We start from the raw sequence: 15,819 nt of genomic DNA, 5'->3' as shown, positions 1-15,819 counted from the left end.
CAAAGAACATTCCAAGAGCGCTACCCTGTGTCAGATATTCACATTGCTACCCCTAGTGAAGTCAAGGCAAAATTGCCCATGTTGTTACCATGTGATGGTGAATCAATTGCTGACAATCAGAACACCAACAAGGTCTTAGTAGACACTTTCTACCAGACCTAATTGATTAATGTCACTGACTGGCCACACACCAGTGTTGCAGAGCAAAATCAGTTACTGGTAAAAAAAAAAAAAACGGCAGCAGGCCTACTTCCAGATATGAGGAGCCTATGACTGCGTTCAGACAGGCAGCCCAATTCTGATCTTTTGGCCAATTACATCAGATTTTCATCACATCAGATATTTTTCAGGGCTGATCTGATTGGTCCAATTAGTGAAAGCAATATCAGAATTGGGCTGCCTGTGTAAACGCAGCCATATGCCGCGTTCAAAAAAACGGGGAAATCTCCGACTTCCGACATGAGTACGTTCAAAACAACTGGGAACTCTAAGAGTGGGAAAATCGATTTGAACGGTCATCCAATACGGAAATCCAACGTTGGAACCCGGGGCTCTTTCTATATATCCGACTTTCCGACCCTAAGACCACTGACATCATGATTTGACCGAGCTCCCCGTTGTTTTGGACGCGGCAATAGATCCCTACGGCCTATTAACATGCTCACTTTCTTGCACTTATTTGAGGCCGTATGTCATACTGTGTGAACCAGCAGAGGGCGTAGTTCCCTTTCTCTAAATGGTTTATCCACCGCATGACGCTCTCGAACAGCTGCTGATTCCAAGATGACGGATCCTACAGCATCGCCGGAGGATCACTGGAACAAAGTAAGCTTGCTAGTTTAGACAAATGAGACGTGAGGACAAATACGCGGTGTATGACACTGCCATATATTCGTAGCAAGAATACAATGTTTGTAATTTGTTACACTTGGCGTGTGTTAGCTAGCTAACAGGTAGCTAGCTAGGTACTAGCGCTTTTGTTTATGACTCTTTTCAAGCTTCTTCCCCTTTCGCTACGGTTCTGTTTTGGTCAACTGCTGGCTAGTTGGCCAGCTTGTAGCTTAGTCCTAGTGGACCAGACGGGTGAATTTGTCTGGGTGGACAGTGTTTAATTCTGCAAATGGTACACCCATTATATATCCACAGTTAAGTTAATAAATAAACTTTAGAAAACGCTGTTGGTGTGTGCAGTTTACGTACACGTCACGATGTACATGTACGCAACGCATGTTTGCCGAGGTTGTGTACATGTTTTTGCCAAGAATATTTGCCATATTTCAGCCTTGTCTGCACTGACCGCATAGGGACGGAGGGGCTACTAGTAACTAGCTGCCACATACTTTTAAAGTATTACTTAAGTAGTTTTGGGAGGGTATCTGTACTTGACTTCAGAAAAGTGTTAGATTGACGCACGTATCAGGAGAACATCCCTGTTTATCCCTACTGTCTCTGATCTGGCGGACTCACTAAACACACATGCCTCATTCGTAAAGATGTTTGCGTTTGGCCCTGACTATCAGTAAAGACAATGGTGCGGTCTAGTTTTCTTAATATGAGGAATTTGAAATTATTTATAATTTTACTTTTGATACTTAAGTATATTCAAAACCGTATACTTTTAGACATTCTGCTTACATGAATCAAATCAGTGGTGTATTCATTCCGCTGATTATGTTTCTTAAACAGAAGCAAACGAAACTGGGAGGAACCTACCTGTATTTGACCAATAGAAACTCGTTTTAGTTGCAGAACATAACTGTTTGGACAAATGATTACACCCCAGGGGCCTGTTGCACAAAACTAGGATAAGGGATTAAGCCAGGATATCTTGGTGATCCTGGCTCAATTGATCCGTAATCCGGTTGCACTAAAGATGGATAGGGGGCAGGAGGATATGTTATGGTATAAATTACCATGGAGATTTATTCTGTGGAGCTAGCCTGCTCCAGACCAGGCTAAATTCCAGGATCTATTTAATCTCATCCCTAATGTCAGTCAGCAGTCACCACAAATGGAAACCAATAGTTATTTCACTGCTCACTATACATTGTTATCACATATAACTAGACCCACTGTTATTATTTAAACGTTTGTGATCATTCATTTCAATGATTTTGGATAAAAAATGATTTTTAGATGTTGCTATCATTAGATAATTTACAGTTTCCCATAGACTATAAGGCTATATATAAAATGATAGAATATTAGGGCCACAGAGGGGAAAAAAACACAAGTCATAATATTGTAACCAGTTGTTTTAAAGGAGGACAGTTGTTAAAATGACAGGTGTGGGGCATTTCGTGAAATTGTACTTCAGTATGGTTTCATAAACAAAGACATGCTGATGTGCCAGAATATTAAGTATCACATTGTCATAAGTATCAAAACTGTAAGAACAATATGTAGCTTTTCTGCAGAAAGAACCAGCCTCATAAATTTATGACTTTATCCTTTTTCTTCAGTGTGGCCCTAGTACTCTGTCATATAAACAAATACACATTCCATATGAATATAAAAACACAATGTGTAACATTATGTTCCTTTATTGAATAAGGACAAAACAAAGCAGGTAAACCATCAGCTCCTTTCGAAACTGAAGTCACAGTGACTCTACAAGATGGAAAGCACAGAATCCAAGCATATTATACAAAATGATACATACACATTCAAAGGTCTGTATATAACACACCCTGCATGTCTGCACACTAAAATAAATGCAGGACAAATCCATACACATCAACTGAACAGACAAATGAATGGATGCAGTAGCCTCCCTGCAGCCTTGTATTACACACAGTATACCGCACAAACATCATAAGAGGCCAAATTCGTCAAAAAACGAACCCAAAAAAACCCAAATTCCTCTGCCACCGCAGGACATATTTAACCAAAATTGAAAGCACACATACTAACTAAAATAATTCAACACATATTGGTCCCTCAGCAGCCGACCACTGTCGTCATCAGGGAAGATTGCCGGATTGTCCCAGTCCATGGCTGGTGAAGGCCCCACAATATATGCTTGTGCTTTGTTAAATATTAGTCAGGGACCATACCATTCTGCAGAATGTTCTTGTATTTGATTTTGACCTGCTGCCATGTCCGTTTTGGCCCGTTCATGTTTAATACACACACACACACACACACACACACACACACACACACACATTTAATGGAGTCACACTGCAAAAAAATTACTTGGTATTTTTGTCTTGTTTTCAGTAAAAATATCCAAAAATGTATCATAGCTTTATACAGTGTGATGGAGTTACTTTACACAATTTCACTCATATCTGCAGTGCATTTCAATAAAAAATTTAACCGTTTCATAATTACAGTACAACTGCATTTTTGGAGATGTGAATTAAATATTTGAATTGTAATTGTGATGTTTCAGCGGAGCGGTGAGTGTGTAATTGTGCACTACTTACGCATTCAGGCGGTCTGCAATACTTTGCCACGCTTTTTCTCTTTGCTTTATCACATTGGCGGTGTTGCCTTTCTTCTTAATTATATCTTTTACCTCCTCGTATGCCTCCATGAGGATTTGTGCTTCCGACGGGGAAAAGTACGCGGCTCTAGTTGCCATGGTAAATCAGTTAATCTGTGATCTGTGGCGGGGTCTATTTGAGTGAGCCGTGAGCGCGCACCTATCCAGGATTGGTTTCACCTGGCTTAATGAATCCGTGTCTGCTCATCCTGGCTTGGTCTTTGTGCAACCAATTAAGCCTGGACGCACATGTTTTGGCTTCATTGAGCTCAGCTGAGTCATTTATCCCGGATGTCTTAATTCTACTTTTGTGCAACAGGCCCCAGGACTACTTTCAGTGGATTTTGTTTATGCATATTGCTGTGTTTGTCGATTAAAGTGAAAGTCGATTGAATTCGTTTTGGAACCGGTGCCCTGTGCGAAGTCTAGAATCGTACTCTACTTTTCAGCTAGTCGGAACTAGGAAACTCGAAAATGTCTGAATTGCTAACTTGTTGAACGCGGCACGTTTATAACTAAAAAGGGTTAGAAAGTCTGACATTATCGAGTTTCCTAATTCAGACTAGCACGTGAATGCGGCAGAAGTCGGCTGAAAAGTATAGAAGGATTCGGTTTCCACATGCAAAAGTGATTGCTTTTGATTTTAAAAAAAACATTTTATTTGCCTTCCCAATGAAAACTAGTTTGAAAAGTCGAACATATTTGAAAATAATTTATAGGAAAGAGATGTATGTTTCTGGACGATGCATCATGCTGCCTTGTTGACATGACCAAGCAGCACAGAGAACTGTTCCATTTGAGAAGGGAGCTCCTTCCTTCACTGCTTTTACCCGTTCATGTCACCGGTTCCCCGCGGCTCAGCATAATCGAATCTGCCCATTGAGTGAGACGGGAAAGAGCCTGTTCTCACCTCCTTATCCACTGTCTTATTCTCTCCTGTCAACACCTGCCATGACTGAACAGAACGACGGGTCTTTCAGTGACAACGGATTTGATCCCAGTGAGTAGTATCCTTTGTCCTAATTGTTTTACCAAAACGTACATTTTATAGCTAGTAGGCTACCAGTCCAGTGGGTAACTGTTGATTAGTAATTGAATGATGTCTGAGCTTTTCATGTTCTCCATTAAGGTTTCTTTGCTGAGAATGCAAGGAAGGGTACTGTGGTCTCCAGGGCTAACAGCATTGGGTCCACAAGTGCCTCATCAGTACCAAATACAGGTACTGTGTTCTTTGTAATTTATGTTTCGACAACATGTGTTAGGGAATATTTTTAATCGGCGACGTGGTGTGTGTACTGTATGACTAAATGGTTTGTGTATGTGAGGCAAAGCTACATATTTGTGTGTCCTAATTCAGAAACAACTATTAATGCAGTGCCCCTTTTATTCAGTGTCTTACTCCCTACCCCACTCTCACTCACACTCTATTCTTTCTTGTTTTTTTTCTATTGCATTTCCAAGTGACCTAGTTTGGTTGGGTGTTGTCCAGTGCTTTATTCTAGCTTGATGTCGGCCTTGAGCCCTAGGGAGGTAGACTGAAACACCTGCTCTTCCTCTCCTCACTGTAGATGATGAAGACAGTGACTACAGGCATGAGACCACATACAAGGAGTCCTACAAAGACCGGCGGAGACAGGCACACACACAGGCTGAGCAGAAACGACGGGATGCTATCAAGGTTTGGCCTCCGATGGGGCGCGGAACAACAGGAGTGTAGATCATGGGGAGGAGGGTAGTTGTGAGAAGGTTGAAAAATATAAAGGATTAGGAGGGTGAGACTCTGATCTCTTCCAATAAATTAAGAGGTTTCTTAGGTGGCCAAATGTAATACTTTTGTCAATTCAAAAATCTGTTTGTCGTGTATGTTTGACTCCACAGAAAGGTTATGATGATCTTCAGTCCATAGTGCCCACCTGCCAGCAGCAGTCTGAGTTTGCCGTGGGGACACAGAAGATCAGCAAGGCCACAGTGCTGCAGAAAAGTACAGTATTCTATATAGACCATTGTACTTTTTAGGACTGCAAATTGGCATTCCAGCCAGCCTTTTTATAATGTCAACATACTATAAATATTTATAAAGGATCCCACCCTAAGCTGCAATTTTCCTCCCTGATAGAAATGCTTTAAGTCCTGGTTGTTTCTGTGCCTCCTGCTGCAGCTATCGACTACATCCAGTTTCTGCACAAGGAGAAGAAGAAGCAGGAGGAGGACATGTCTATGCTGAGGAAGGAAGTGATGGCACTGAAGATCATGAAAACGTTAGTCGCCGGCCAAAAAAATCTGTTACTACAGTGCAATACAATAAAATGTCAAAACAGAGAGGGAGAGCTGCGGGGTGAATATTAAAGATCTTAGCTGTGATAGATTAAATATGTATAAGTTAGGTTAAGAGAGCCTTCAAGGGTATGTTTCATTTACCTGATAACTCATGCATGTGTGTTCATGGTGGATCGCATAGGCTATATCAGGTCAGCCCTGGCAGACGGGCCTTATCAGAGGGGGAAATGCCTCAGCCCACACTCTGCTCCAGCAGAGATAAGTCCAGGAGAGTAGTCAACGGGGTTGGTTTTACCCAAACAACAATTGGGACATGACCCTCAGAGCGTTTTACTGCGGAGGGAGGCCCCTCATACAGGAACATCTGAATGGCTTGAACTGCCGTCTAATCCATGTATTTTCCTGAAGAGACACAGAAGCCTCATTTTATACGTTTTGAATTGTGCAGTCATTTATGCTATTATTTGACGGCATCAGGGTTCTACGCTGACCTTTAAAAAAAAAAAAAAAATGTAATGTATTTTTTACAAGGAGCACGTGTGCGCCTAAGTTGAGAAATATAAGTGCACACAGAAATGTAAGAGCATAATGAAAAATGAGGTTTTAAAGCTAGAATCCTACATTTTCTAGGTGCACTGGTGTGCCTAAATTAGAATTCCAGGCCGCACAGCAAAAATAAAATGGTAGCACATATTCAAGGCTCTACAGTGCGATCATAGTTGTGTCAATATGATGATATTAGCACTATTGTCAGTAGCTAGGTTTCCATCCATTTCATGCAAATAAACTGCACATTTTCCCACCAGAGATGTTTTTCCATCATATAAACTTGTTGCAGATAAAAGGCTGTGCGTGATGACGTAGTGCACATACAAATACCTTTGAGGTAAAATTCCAATTTAACTGAATGTAAACCCATTTAACTTGTATTTTCTATCACATTTTCAACTCTACTGATGGGTTTCTCCAAAAAAAATGTTGTATAGTGAGGTTCCACTCTGGTATTGGCAGTGCGCTCTAGCCAACAGCTCGCAGATACAGTGAGGGTTTAGCCTTCATGGCAGCTTTGTCAAATGGCAGCTTGATATTAACTGGAACGGAGCATCAAGCTCATCAACTTGCACTTTCACCACCCTGTGAAGTTCATTAATCTGTAGTCTAATAAACGGCATGCTTTCCCAATGCGTTTTAGTGGGACGACCACAAGTTTACTTCGATATGATGGTTATTATATTGATGTTTGCTCATTAAAAGCTTTTCCACTGACATAATCAATTTTAGACACAAAGATTCCACCTTGTCTGGCGTATTTGGTTTTGTCTGCGTTTTGGAAAGTTTACCAACATATTTTCTGTTTCAATCAAGCCTGTCGTGACTAAAAAAAACATTTTTTTATCCGACATGTACTTTACACACATTAAAAATGTGGATGGAAACCTGGTTAGAAATGGTCAGATGTAGTTGAACAGGTTACTTAAACAATAAGGCCTGAGGAGGTGTGGCACAGTGCCTGGATACAGCCTTTAGTGGTATAGTGTCTTTCGAAAGTATTTGTACCCTTTGGCTTATTCCACAGTTTGTTGTGTTAGAACCTGAATTCAAGATGGATTAAATTATACAGTACCAGTCAGGTTTGGACACAACTTATTCAAGGATAATAGTGGAGACATCAAAACTATGAGAAAGCAGTAACCAAAAAAGTGTTAAACAAATCTAAATATATTTTAGATTCCTCAAAGTAGCCATATGCTGAGCACTTGTTGGCTGCTTTTGCTTATCTCTGCAGTCCAACTCATCCCAAACCATCTCAATTGGGTTGAGGTTGGGTGATTGTGGAGGACATGTCATCTGATGCAGCACTCCATCACTCTCCTCCTTGGTCAAATAGCCCTTCCACAGCCTGGAGGTGTGTTGGGTCATTGTCCTGTTGAAAAACAAGTGATAGTCCCTCAACGCAAACCAGATGGGATGGTGTATCGCTGCAGAATGCTGTGGTAGCCATGCTGGTTAAGTGTGCCTTGAATTCTAAATAAATCAGTGTCACCAGCAAAGCACCATCACATTGGCTCCTCCATGGTGGGAACCACACATTGTGGAGGTCAACCGTTCACCTGCTCTGTGTCTCACAAACCAAAAATCTCAAATTTGGACTCATCAGACAAAGGACAGATTTCCACCGGTCTAATGTCCATTGCTCGTGTTTCTTGGCCCAAGCAAGTCTCTTCTTATTGGTGTCCTTTAGCAGTGGTTTCTCTGCAGCAATTTGATCATGAAGGCCTGATTCACGCAGGCTCCTCTGAACAGTTGTGTCTGTCACTTGAACTCGGAAGGATTTATTTGGGCTGCAATGTCTGAGGCTGGTAAGTCTCTAATGAACTTATTCTCTGCAGCAGTGGTAACTCTGCGTCTTCCTTTCCTGTGGCGGTCCTCATGAGAGAGAGTTTTATCATATAGCGCTTGATGGTTTTGGCGACTGCACCTGGAACTTTCTTAAAATTGTCCGTATTGACTGACCTTCATGTCTTAAAGTAATGATGGACTGTTGTTTCTCTTTGCTTATTTGAGCTGTTCTTGCCATAATATGAACTTGGTCTTTTACCCAATATGGCTATCTTCTGTATACCACCTTTATCTTGTCACAACACAACTGATTGGCTCAAACCTATTAACAAGGAAAATAAATCCACAAATTCACTTTTAGCAAGGCAACCTGTGTTTAATTGAAATGCATTCCAGGTGACTACCTCATGAAGTTGGTTGAGAGAATGCAAAGCTGTCAAGACAAAGGGTGGCTACTTTGAAGAATGTCAAATATAAAATATATTTTTATTTGTTTAAAACTTTTTTGGTTACTACATGATTCCATATGTCATTTCATAGTTTTGATGTCTTCACTATTATTCTACAATGTAGAAAAAAAATTAAAACCCAGGAAGGAGTAGGTGTGTCAACTTCTGACAAGTTGTGTGTGTGTGTGTGTGTGTATATAATTTTTTTCACCCATCTACACACAGTACCCTAAAATAGCAAAGTGAAAACATTTTTGTTGAAGGTTTAGCAAATTTATTGAAAATTAAATACAGACATGTCTAATTTACTTAAGTATTCACACCCCTGAGACAATATGTTAGAATCACCTTTGGCAGCTATTACAGCTGTGAGTCTTTCTGGGTAAGTCTCTAAAGAGCTTTGCACACCTGGATTGTACAATATTTGCACTGTCTAATTGGTTGTTAATCATTTTACTTCTGAACTTATTTTGGCTTGCCATAACAAAGGGGTTGAATAGTTAATGACTCAAGACATTTCAGCTTTTAATTTTTCATTTGTTTGTAAAAAAAATGTGTGTTTATTTATATATATATATATATATATATATCTCAATTTAATCTATTTTAAATTCAGGCTGTAACACAACAAAATTGAAGTCATGGCGAAGTATCATTACTTTCTGAAAGCACTGTATTGGCTGCATACCATAAACCACCAAGGTGCCTCATTGCTATTATAAACCGGTTAACAACATGAATATAGAAAGAAATATGTATTGCGTCAAATCCATGGTATATTGTCTGATATACACACGGCTGGAATTCTGTTTCAGCCAATTAGCATCCAGTACCAAAACTACCCGGTTTATAATACGTGTTTAACCTGTGTGTTGTAGGAACTATGAGCACATAGTGAAGGCCCACCAGAACAACCCTCAGCAGGGGGAGGAGCAGGTGTCGGACCATGTTAAGTTCAGTGTGTTTCAGAGCATCATGGACTCCCTGTTCCAGTCCTTCAGCAGGTCTGTGTCTGTGGCCAGCTTCCAGGAGCTGTCCGCCTGCGTCTTCAGCTGGATCGAGGAGCACTGCAAGCCTCAGGTAGGACACTCAATATACGGTACTGCTGGGGGATTCTCGCTGCTGGATGGCGCACCAAATCATGTAAGGTTTTATTTAAGGTAATGGTCTTTATGTGATAATCATGGCATTTTGGTGTATTTTCTGCTCAAGGATGGTATTTTGGACTTCCGTTTGACCCCAACAGGTCAAAACTATCACCACTGTAGGCTATAATTGACATGCCAGCCACCCTGTCTTGCTCTGAGGATGGATGACTGACTATGTTGAGTTGACAGCTGTGTAAGGTAATCCATGTTTGTCCTCTTTTCCTTCCCAGACATTGCGTGAGTTTGTGGTGGGAGTCCTCCGGCAGCTCAACAGCCAGCTGTATTAATGCAGCCAAGGCGTAAACTCAGGACAGGAATCTCCCCTCAGGGATGGAGCCGGGGCCTAGCCTGGGTTCTCAGGGTCTGGTAGAGACCTCACATATCAGTCTATCGTGTTCCCTCCTGGCCTGCAGTATTTAAATTGTTAACGCTTACTCAACTCACCACCAGTCTGCAGCAGGGTTGGGTGTTTCCTGTCTAGTCAGGTCAAATCCAGCCCAGCATTGTCTGTGGTTTTAGTCATCATGTTTTTTTGTGTCAGAACAGAGTTGTGTTAAACAAGGCAAATGGCCACTTGCTTGTAAACGTTCCCTAATGTTTACATTCACCACAAATCAGGGGTTGGAACCACATTTTATTTTTTAATTGTTCCATTCCAAACTTTTTTTTTTTGTTTGTTCCAGTGTTCAAATCAGCATAAAGCTCTGAACTGGTTCGAATCATATCCAGGACAGTTGTGAGTTAAAATATTCAATTCAAACAAGTTGTGATGGTATGAGAATTGTTAAATGTTCATCATTGATTGTGATGTTATGATTGCTGTTGTGTCCATGTTGTGACAGAATCAAGCATATTTGTAAGTCTGTTACTGCAGCTTTTTGCCTTTTCATCTTTATTGGCAAAAAAGATACGGTAGAATAGTGATTCATAAATAGTTCTGTATTAAAACAGAATCTCTGAACCAAAAAAACTCTGGCCAGGATTCAATCAGATTAGCGTTGAACGCATAGCTGATCATTACGTTTGTTTAGGTGGTGTTGGAGGTGTAACTGCATTTAACTGACTTGCCTAGTTTAATAAAAGTTAATAACATTATTATTTACGGTGACAGTGTTAGAGCTGTCAAATCCACAAGAAGCTCCTGGCATTGCCATTGGATGCAGCACCAAGTCGCATTCGTAGAAATCCCTTGCAGAAATGTTACAAATTCTAACAGTGAACTGAGAAATCCCAATGTCATTTCTATATAGCCGCCACTTTCTTGTTCTGAACTTGTAAGGTGGCTGGGATATAAGGACGGGTGTGGTTTCATGACAACGACCACAAGAGCAGCCGCTTACCAATTTGACAGCTTCAACAGTTACACCACCTAAACAAAAAAAAAGCAATGTGTTTGTCGGCTGATGCAGGTTGCCAGAGATCTGATTGAATTCTGGCCTCAAACAGTCAATCATGTAAAAATTTAATGTGAAGAATTTGGTGATTGATTTTGACAATGTGCTCAGGAGAACCTGTACCAAATGTTTCAGGACCTTCTGGTAAACCTAACAGATGTGAATGTTTAATCTGTGTAATTACCAGACTTTAAAAAAGGGATTTTATACGACAAGTCTTTGTGCTGGTATAAATCAATCAGGTCTACTGTTACATATTTTTTGCTGATTTGGACAAGAATTTGATGAAAGTATTTCATATGAATGATTTTTAATTGCAAAATAAACTTTAAAGTATACACCTGCACAAGGTATTTTATTACAAAACATTACAAATAGTAATTAGTTACTCCTGAAATGAGTTTTGATGGCATAACACTCCCTCGGAATTGACATTCAAGTCAAAAGTAAACAAAGATCCTCCAACATTCTGTCAGGTACTTGGCATAGTCACTTTACAGTCCTCATCAGTCTCCACACCAACTTCTTCCTAAACAGAGAACACAAAGATGCTGACATCTCAGGTTGACAAATAGAGTTAACATTTGTCTGCCTCTCATGGTGATGAACAATAGAATTGATATGTAGAACTGTCACTGTAGAGCTGTATGTTTTGCAGAGCATCTTACCAGAAATTGCTTCTTGGTCTTGGGGTATCCCTCCAAAATGGAACCCATCATGTCAGATGCCTGAGAGGAGCAGAGACAGAATCTGACTATTTGTTGTGGTTTATCCTGCTCTGGCACGAATACTCTTATGGCTTTGATCCAGTAAGGGCTCTATTCAATCCAAATTGCGGAAGTACAGCGCGTAAGGCAATGTTCCTGCGTTTAGCGGAGACTGCATTCACGGTAAACGACGCATGTCTGCTTGATCGGGAATGATCTTTACATTTTATCACACAATCCGTAAATCTTCAGCAATATAGCTGGAATAGAGCCCTAAAATAAATAAATCACCAGTCTCTTCCTCTTCTTCCACTCTTTCACGTAGAGATGTCTCTCCTTGTAAACCTGAAGGAAAGACACATGAGCACAGTATATGGGGGGGGGGGGGGGGGGTTGTATTTGAACCCAGGTCTGATTGTGACCCATACCATCTCCTTCTGCTCTGGTGTGACATGATTGGTCACCGACTTGATCTTCTCCAGGTGCTCCCTGTAACCAGAACACTCTGCTTTCAGCTCTTTGATTTCTGACATCATTTCCTCTGTGGTCAGGGAGCTGTTGAGCTCCTTCATCTCTGCAATCAGAGATAAAAGTATGTCAGATTGTCCAGTGTGTGGGTAGGGTGCTGATAGGGTCAAAGAGGGGAGCCCTACCTGCGTCCAGCTGTCTGCAGCCCTGAGAAAGAGCCTGCACCTGTGTGCTGAGGTCAGAGATGCGACTGTCGATGGCCTTCAGATCTGCCTCACTCACCTCTGCAAACTGGGCCTGTTGGCATCAAATATATTCTGGTAGTTACTTTTACCGGTTAGTTTTTTAATTGCTTTGGTGCAATTTTCACAACTCTTAGTTCAAAACAGATCATCAAAGAGGCAGTTAACACATTTTCAATTGACTATAACACAAACATGTCACTTTTTCATCAAACTTCACACTGCTTTACTACAATTGTAATGGCCAATACAGAACTGTAATAGCCATAATATATACATTTACATAGACACTTATCCAAAGTGACAAATGTCCATACATTTTGGTATGTGTCCCCAGTGGGAATCGAATCCACAACTCTGCTGTTGTTAGTGCCACGCGCTTATAAACTGAGCCACGTACAGGACCACTACAATACATAAGTACAAAACTATGAAATACTTGATTATACTTAATACAATACAGGTGGAAGATGTATGCTTACCATCCACATGTGAGAACCACCCTCATTCAGGCCATGGATGAGACATGCAATGATTTAAATCCAGACCTACAGTACCAGTCAAAAGTTTGGACACACCTTCTCATTCAAGGGTTTTTCTGGATTTGTACTATTTTCTACAATGTAGAATAATAGTGAATACATCAAAACTATGAAATAACACATATGTAATCAAATAGTAATCAAAGAAAAGTGTTAAACAAATCAAAATATATTTTATGAGATTCTTCAAAGTAGCCACCCTTTGCCCTTGACAGCTTTGCACACTTGGCATCATCAACCAGCTTCATGAGGTAGTCACCTGGAATGCATTTCAATTAACAGGTGTGCCTTTTAAATTTAATTTGTGGAATTTCTTTCCTTCTTAATGCGTTTGAGCCAGTTGTGTTGTGACAAGGTAGGGGTGGTATACAGAAGATAGCCCTATTTGGTAAAATACCAAGTCCATATAATAGCAAGGAAAGCTAAAATAAGCAAAGAGAAATGACAGTCCATCATTACTTTAAGACAGGAAGGTCAGTCAATATGGAACATTAAGAACTTTGAAAGTTTCTTCAAGTGCAGTCCCAAAACCCATAAAGCGCTACGATGAAACTGGATCTCATGAGGACCGCCACAGGAATGGAAGACCCAGTTACCACTGCTGCAGAGGATAAGTTCATTAGAGTAAACTGCACCTCAGATTGCAGCCCAAATAAATGCTTCACAGAGGCCAAATAACAGACACATCTCCACATCAACTGTTCAGAGGAGACTGCATGAACCAGGCCTTCATGGTTGAATTGCTGCAAAGAAACCACTACTAAAGGACACCAATAAGAAGACTTGCTTGGGCCAAGAAACACGAGAAATGGACATTAGACCAGTGGAAATCTGTCCTTTGGTCTGATGAGTCCAAATGTGAGATCTTTGTTTCCAACCGCTGTGTCTTTGTGAGATGCAGAGTAGGTGAATGGATGATCTCCACATGTGTGGTTCCCACCATGAAGCAGGTGTGGAGGTGCTTTGCTGGTGACACCGTCTGTAATTTATTTAGTATTCAAGGCACACTTAACCAGCATGGCTACCACAGCATTCTGCAGCGATATGTCATCCCATCTGGTTTGCGCTGAGTGGGGCTATGATTTGTTTTTCAACAGGACAATGACCCAACACACCTCCAGGCTGTGTAAGGGCTATCTGACCAAGAAAGAGTTTGATGGAGTGCTGCATCAGATGACCTGGCATCCACAATCACCCGACCTCAACCCAATTGAGATGGTTTCGAATGAGTTGGACTGCAGAGTGAAGAAAAAGCAGCCAAAAAGTGCTCAGCATATGTGGGAACTCCTTCAAGACTGTTGGAAAATCATTCCTCATGAAACTGGTTGAGAGAATGCCAAGTGTGCAAAGCTGTCATCAAGGCAAAGGGTAGCTACTTTGAAGAATCTCAAATATATGTTTGTTTAACACTTTTTTGGTTACTACATGATTCCATGTGTTTCATAGTTTGTAGAAAATACTAAAAATAAAGAAAAACCCTTGAATAAGTAGGTGTGTTCAAACTTTTGACTGGTACTGTATGTGAGGCTTGGATAGAAAATTATCAATTTTTATGGGTAGTGCAAGTGTATTGCCTAATGTGAAAACAGTGTACTGTAATTCACAGTACTGCAGCATACTACATTCAAAGGGCAATTTTGAAACATCTTACATTTTCTGCCATTGGAGTACGTTAAAATAAGAAAATATCATTATGTTGTGTTTTGGTGATCGAACCAATGTACTCATTTCACAGTAAACTTATGTTGGATCAATGGTTGTGTGGTGAGAGGTCTCCAAACAAAATGAATGAAGGGCATTGAATGGAAGACTGGCTGCTTACAAGTGTTAACAGTTGAGTTTTTTTTTTTTTTTTTACAAATTCCCCACATACTTGTGAAAATAGCACCAAAGAGAGAAAAAAAACGAATCACCAAAACAGAAAAGGTTCAGATCAGCAGTGGCTACATATTTCCATCAACATATACAATACGCATTAACGTGCTGCTCTGATACTCAGCCTGGATCACCTGATCAGCAAAGTAGATCTTTTGCTTCCCATAGGTTTTCTCTTTGATCTTCCCTTCCAGTGCCAACTGCTCCATGGCTTTAACCACAGCCTACCCGGATAGGAATGAGTAATCAAATATACATTTGAATTTATACATGCTGAAAATCGTATCACTGGCTCAGAACAGTTTAGCCTTGCTCACCGTCTTTCCCAGGCCGTGCTGCTTCTGTAAATTGTTAAAGACATCTTGGGCACTGTAAGGACGGTTCTTCTCGTTCAGGTAAGCAAATATGACTGTTAAACCTGACAATAAAAACACAAAACAGTGACCTGTATAACTTCTAGCTGTTGTATGGATTTATCAGTGCAGGTCAGTATGCTAGGTTGCTGTACTGGTTCTAACTTGGCTAACGTTAGCTAAATCGGTTAGGAAAACGTCTGTCGTGTTTGGCAACATACCAGACGCTATCAATGTAGCAACCAGGTAAAATAAAAAAATATTAAAACTCATACCTCCGTTGTCTTTTTTGCTCATTTTCTTTATTCTGTGAGCTATACGCTATCGCTAACTATTTACCTATCTTGAGTTTCGCGCGCCGTGATGCATTGTGGGTGTCCAGGCTTTACCTACGTCATATCAAAACAAAAGCTTGTTTTCGTCACCCTCCGCCTCTGTGCAAGACAGCCCTGGGACAGCTTGAGTATGTATGGACTCTCGAGTAGTGCATGAAATAGGCGCCAACAACCAGCCAAATGTCGGTAAAGGGAGTCC

General features: G+C 40.7%; 2 protein-coding genes across 4 annotated transcripts; one reads left to right on the top strand and one right to left on the bottom strand.

The window, feature by feature from the left end:
- Nucleotides 1–486: 486 nt before the first annotated feature.
- LOC110538216 (max-like protein X) lies at nt 487–11,436 on the top strand. The gene is made up of 8 exons (XM_021624882.2): nt 487–825; nt 4,454–4,490; nt 4,620–4,709; nt 5,059–5,168; nt 5,369–5,471; nt 5,649–5,748; nt 9,435–9,636; nt 9,935–11,436. The coding sequence occupies exons 1-8, from the start codon at nt 784–786 to the stop codon at nt 9,989–9,991; spliced, it is 741 nt and encodes a 246-aa protein (XP_021480557.1). The 5' UTR covers nt 487–783; the 3' UTR covers nt 9,992–11,436.
- Nucleotides 10,948–15,719, bottom strand: LOC110538217 (homologous-pairing protein 2 homolog). Of its 3 annotated transcripts, XM_021624883.2 has the most exons (8): nt 15,561–15,719; nt 15,250–15,350; nt 15,067–15,156; nt 12,459–12,570; nt 12,234–12,379; nt 12,097–12,150; nt 11,767–11,826; nt 10,948–11,627 (listed from the first exon to the last, which is right to left on the bottom strand). In XM_021624883.2, exons 1-8 carry the CDS (start codon nt 15,580–15,582, stop codon nt 11,571–11,573), a joined length of 642 nt encoding a protein of 213 aa, XP_021480558.2. In that variant the 5' UTR covers nt 15,583–15,719; the 3' UTR covers nt 10,948–11,570. The 3 variants fall into 3 exon arrangements, with proteins under 3 accessions (XP_021480558.2, XP_036794174.1, XP_021480559.1); XM_036938279.1 differs by lacking the exon at nt 12,097–12,150; XM_021624884.2 differs by lacking the exon at nt 15,067–15,156 and having other exon boundaries at nt 11,395–11,627.
- Nucleotides 15,720–15,819: the final 100 nt, after the last annotated feature.

Source organism: Oncorhynchus mykiss, chromosome 12 (assembly GCF_013265735.2).
Source record: "Oncorhynchus mykiss isolate Arlee chromosome 12, USDA_OmykA_1.1, whole genome shotgun sequence".
NCBI classification, from domain to species: Eukaryota; Metazoa; Chordata; class Actinopteri; order Salmoniformes; family Salmonidae; genus Oncorhynchus; species Oncorhynchus mykiss.
The sequence above is the reverse complement of the archived record's forward strand: the minus strand, read 5'-3'. Positions and strand labels throughout refer to the sequence as shown.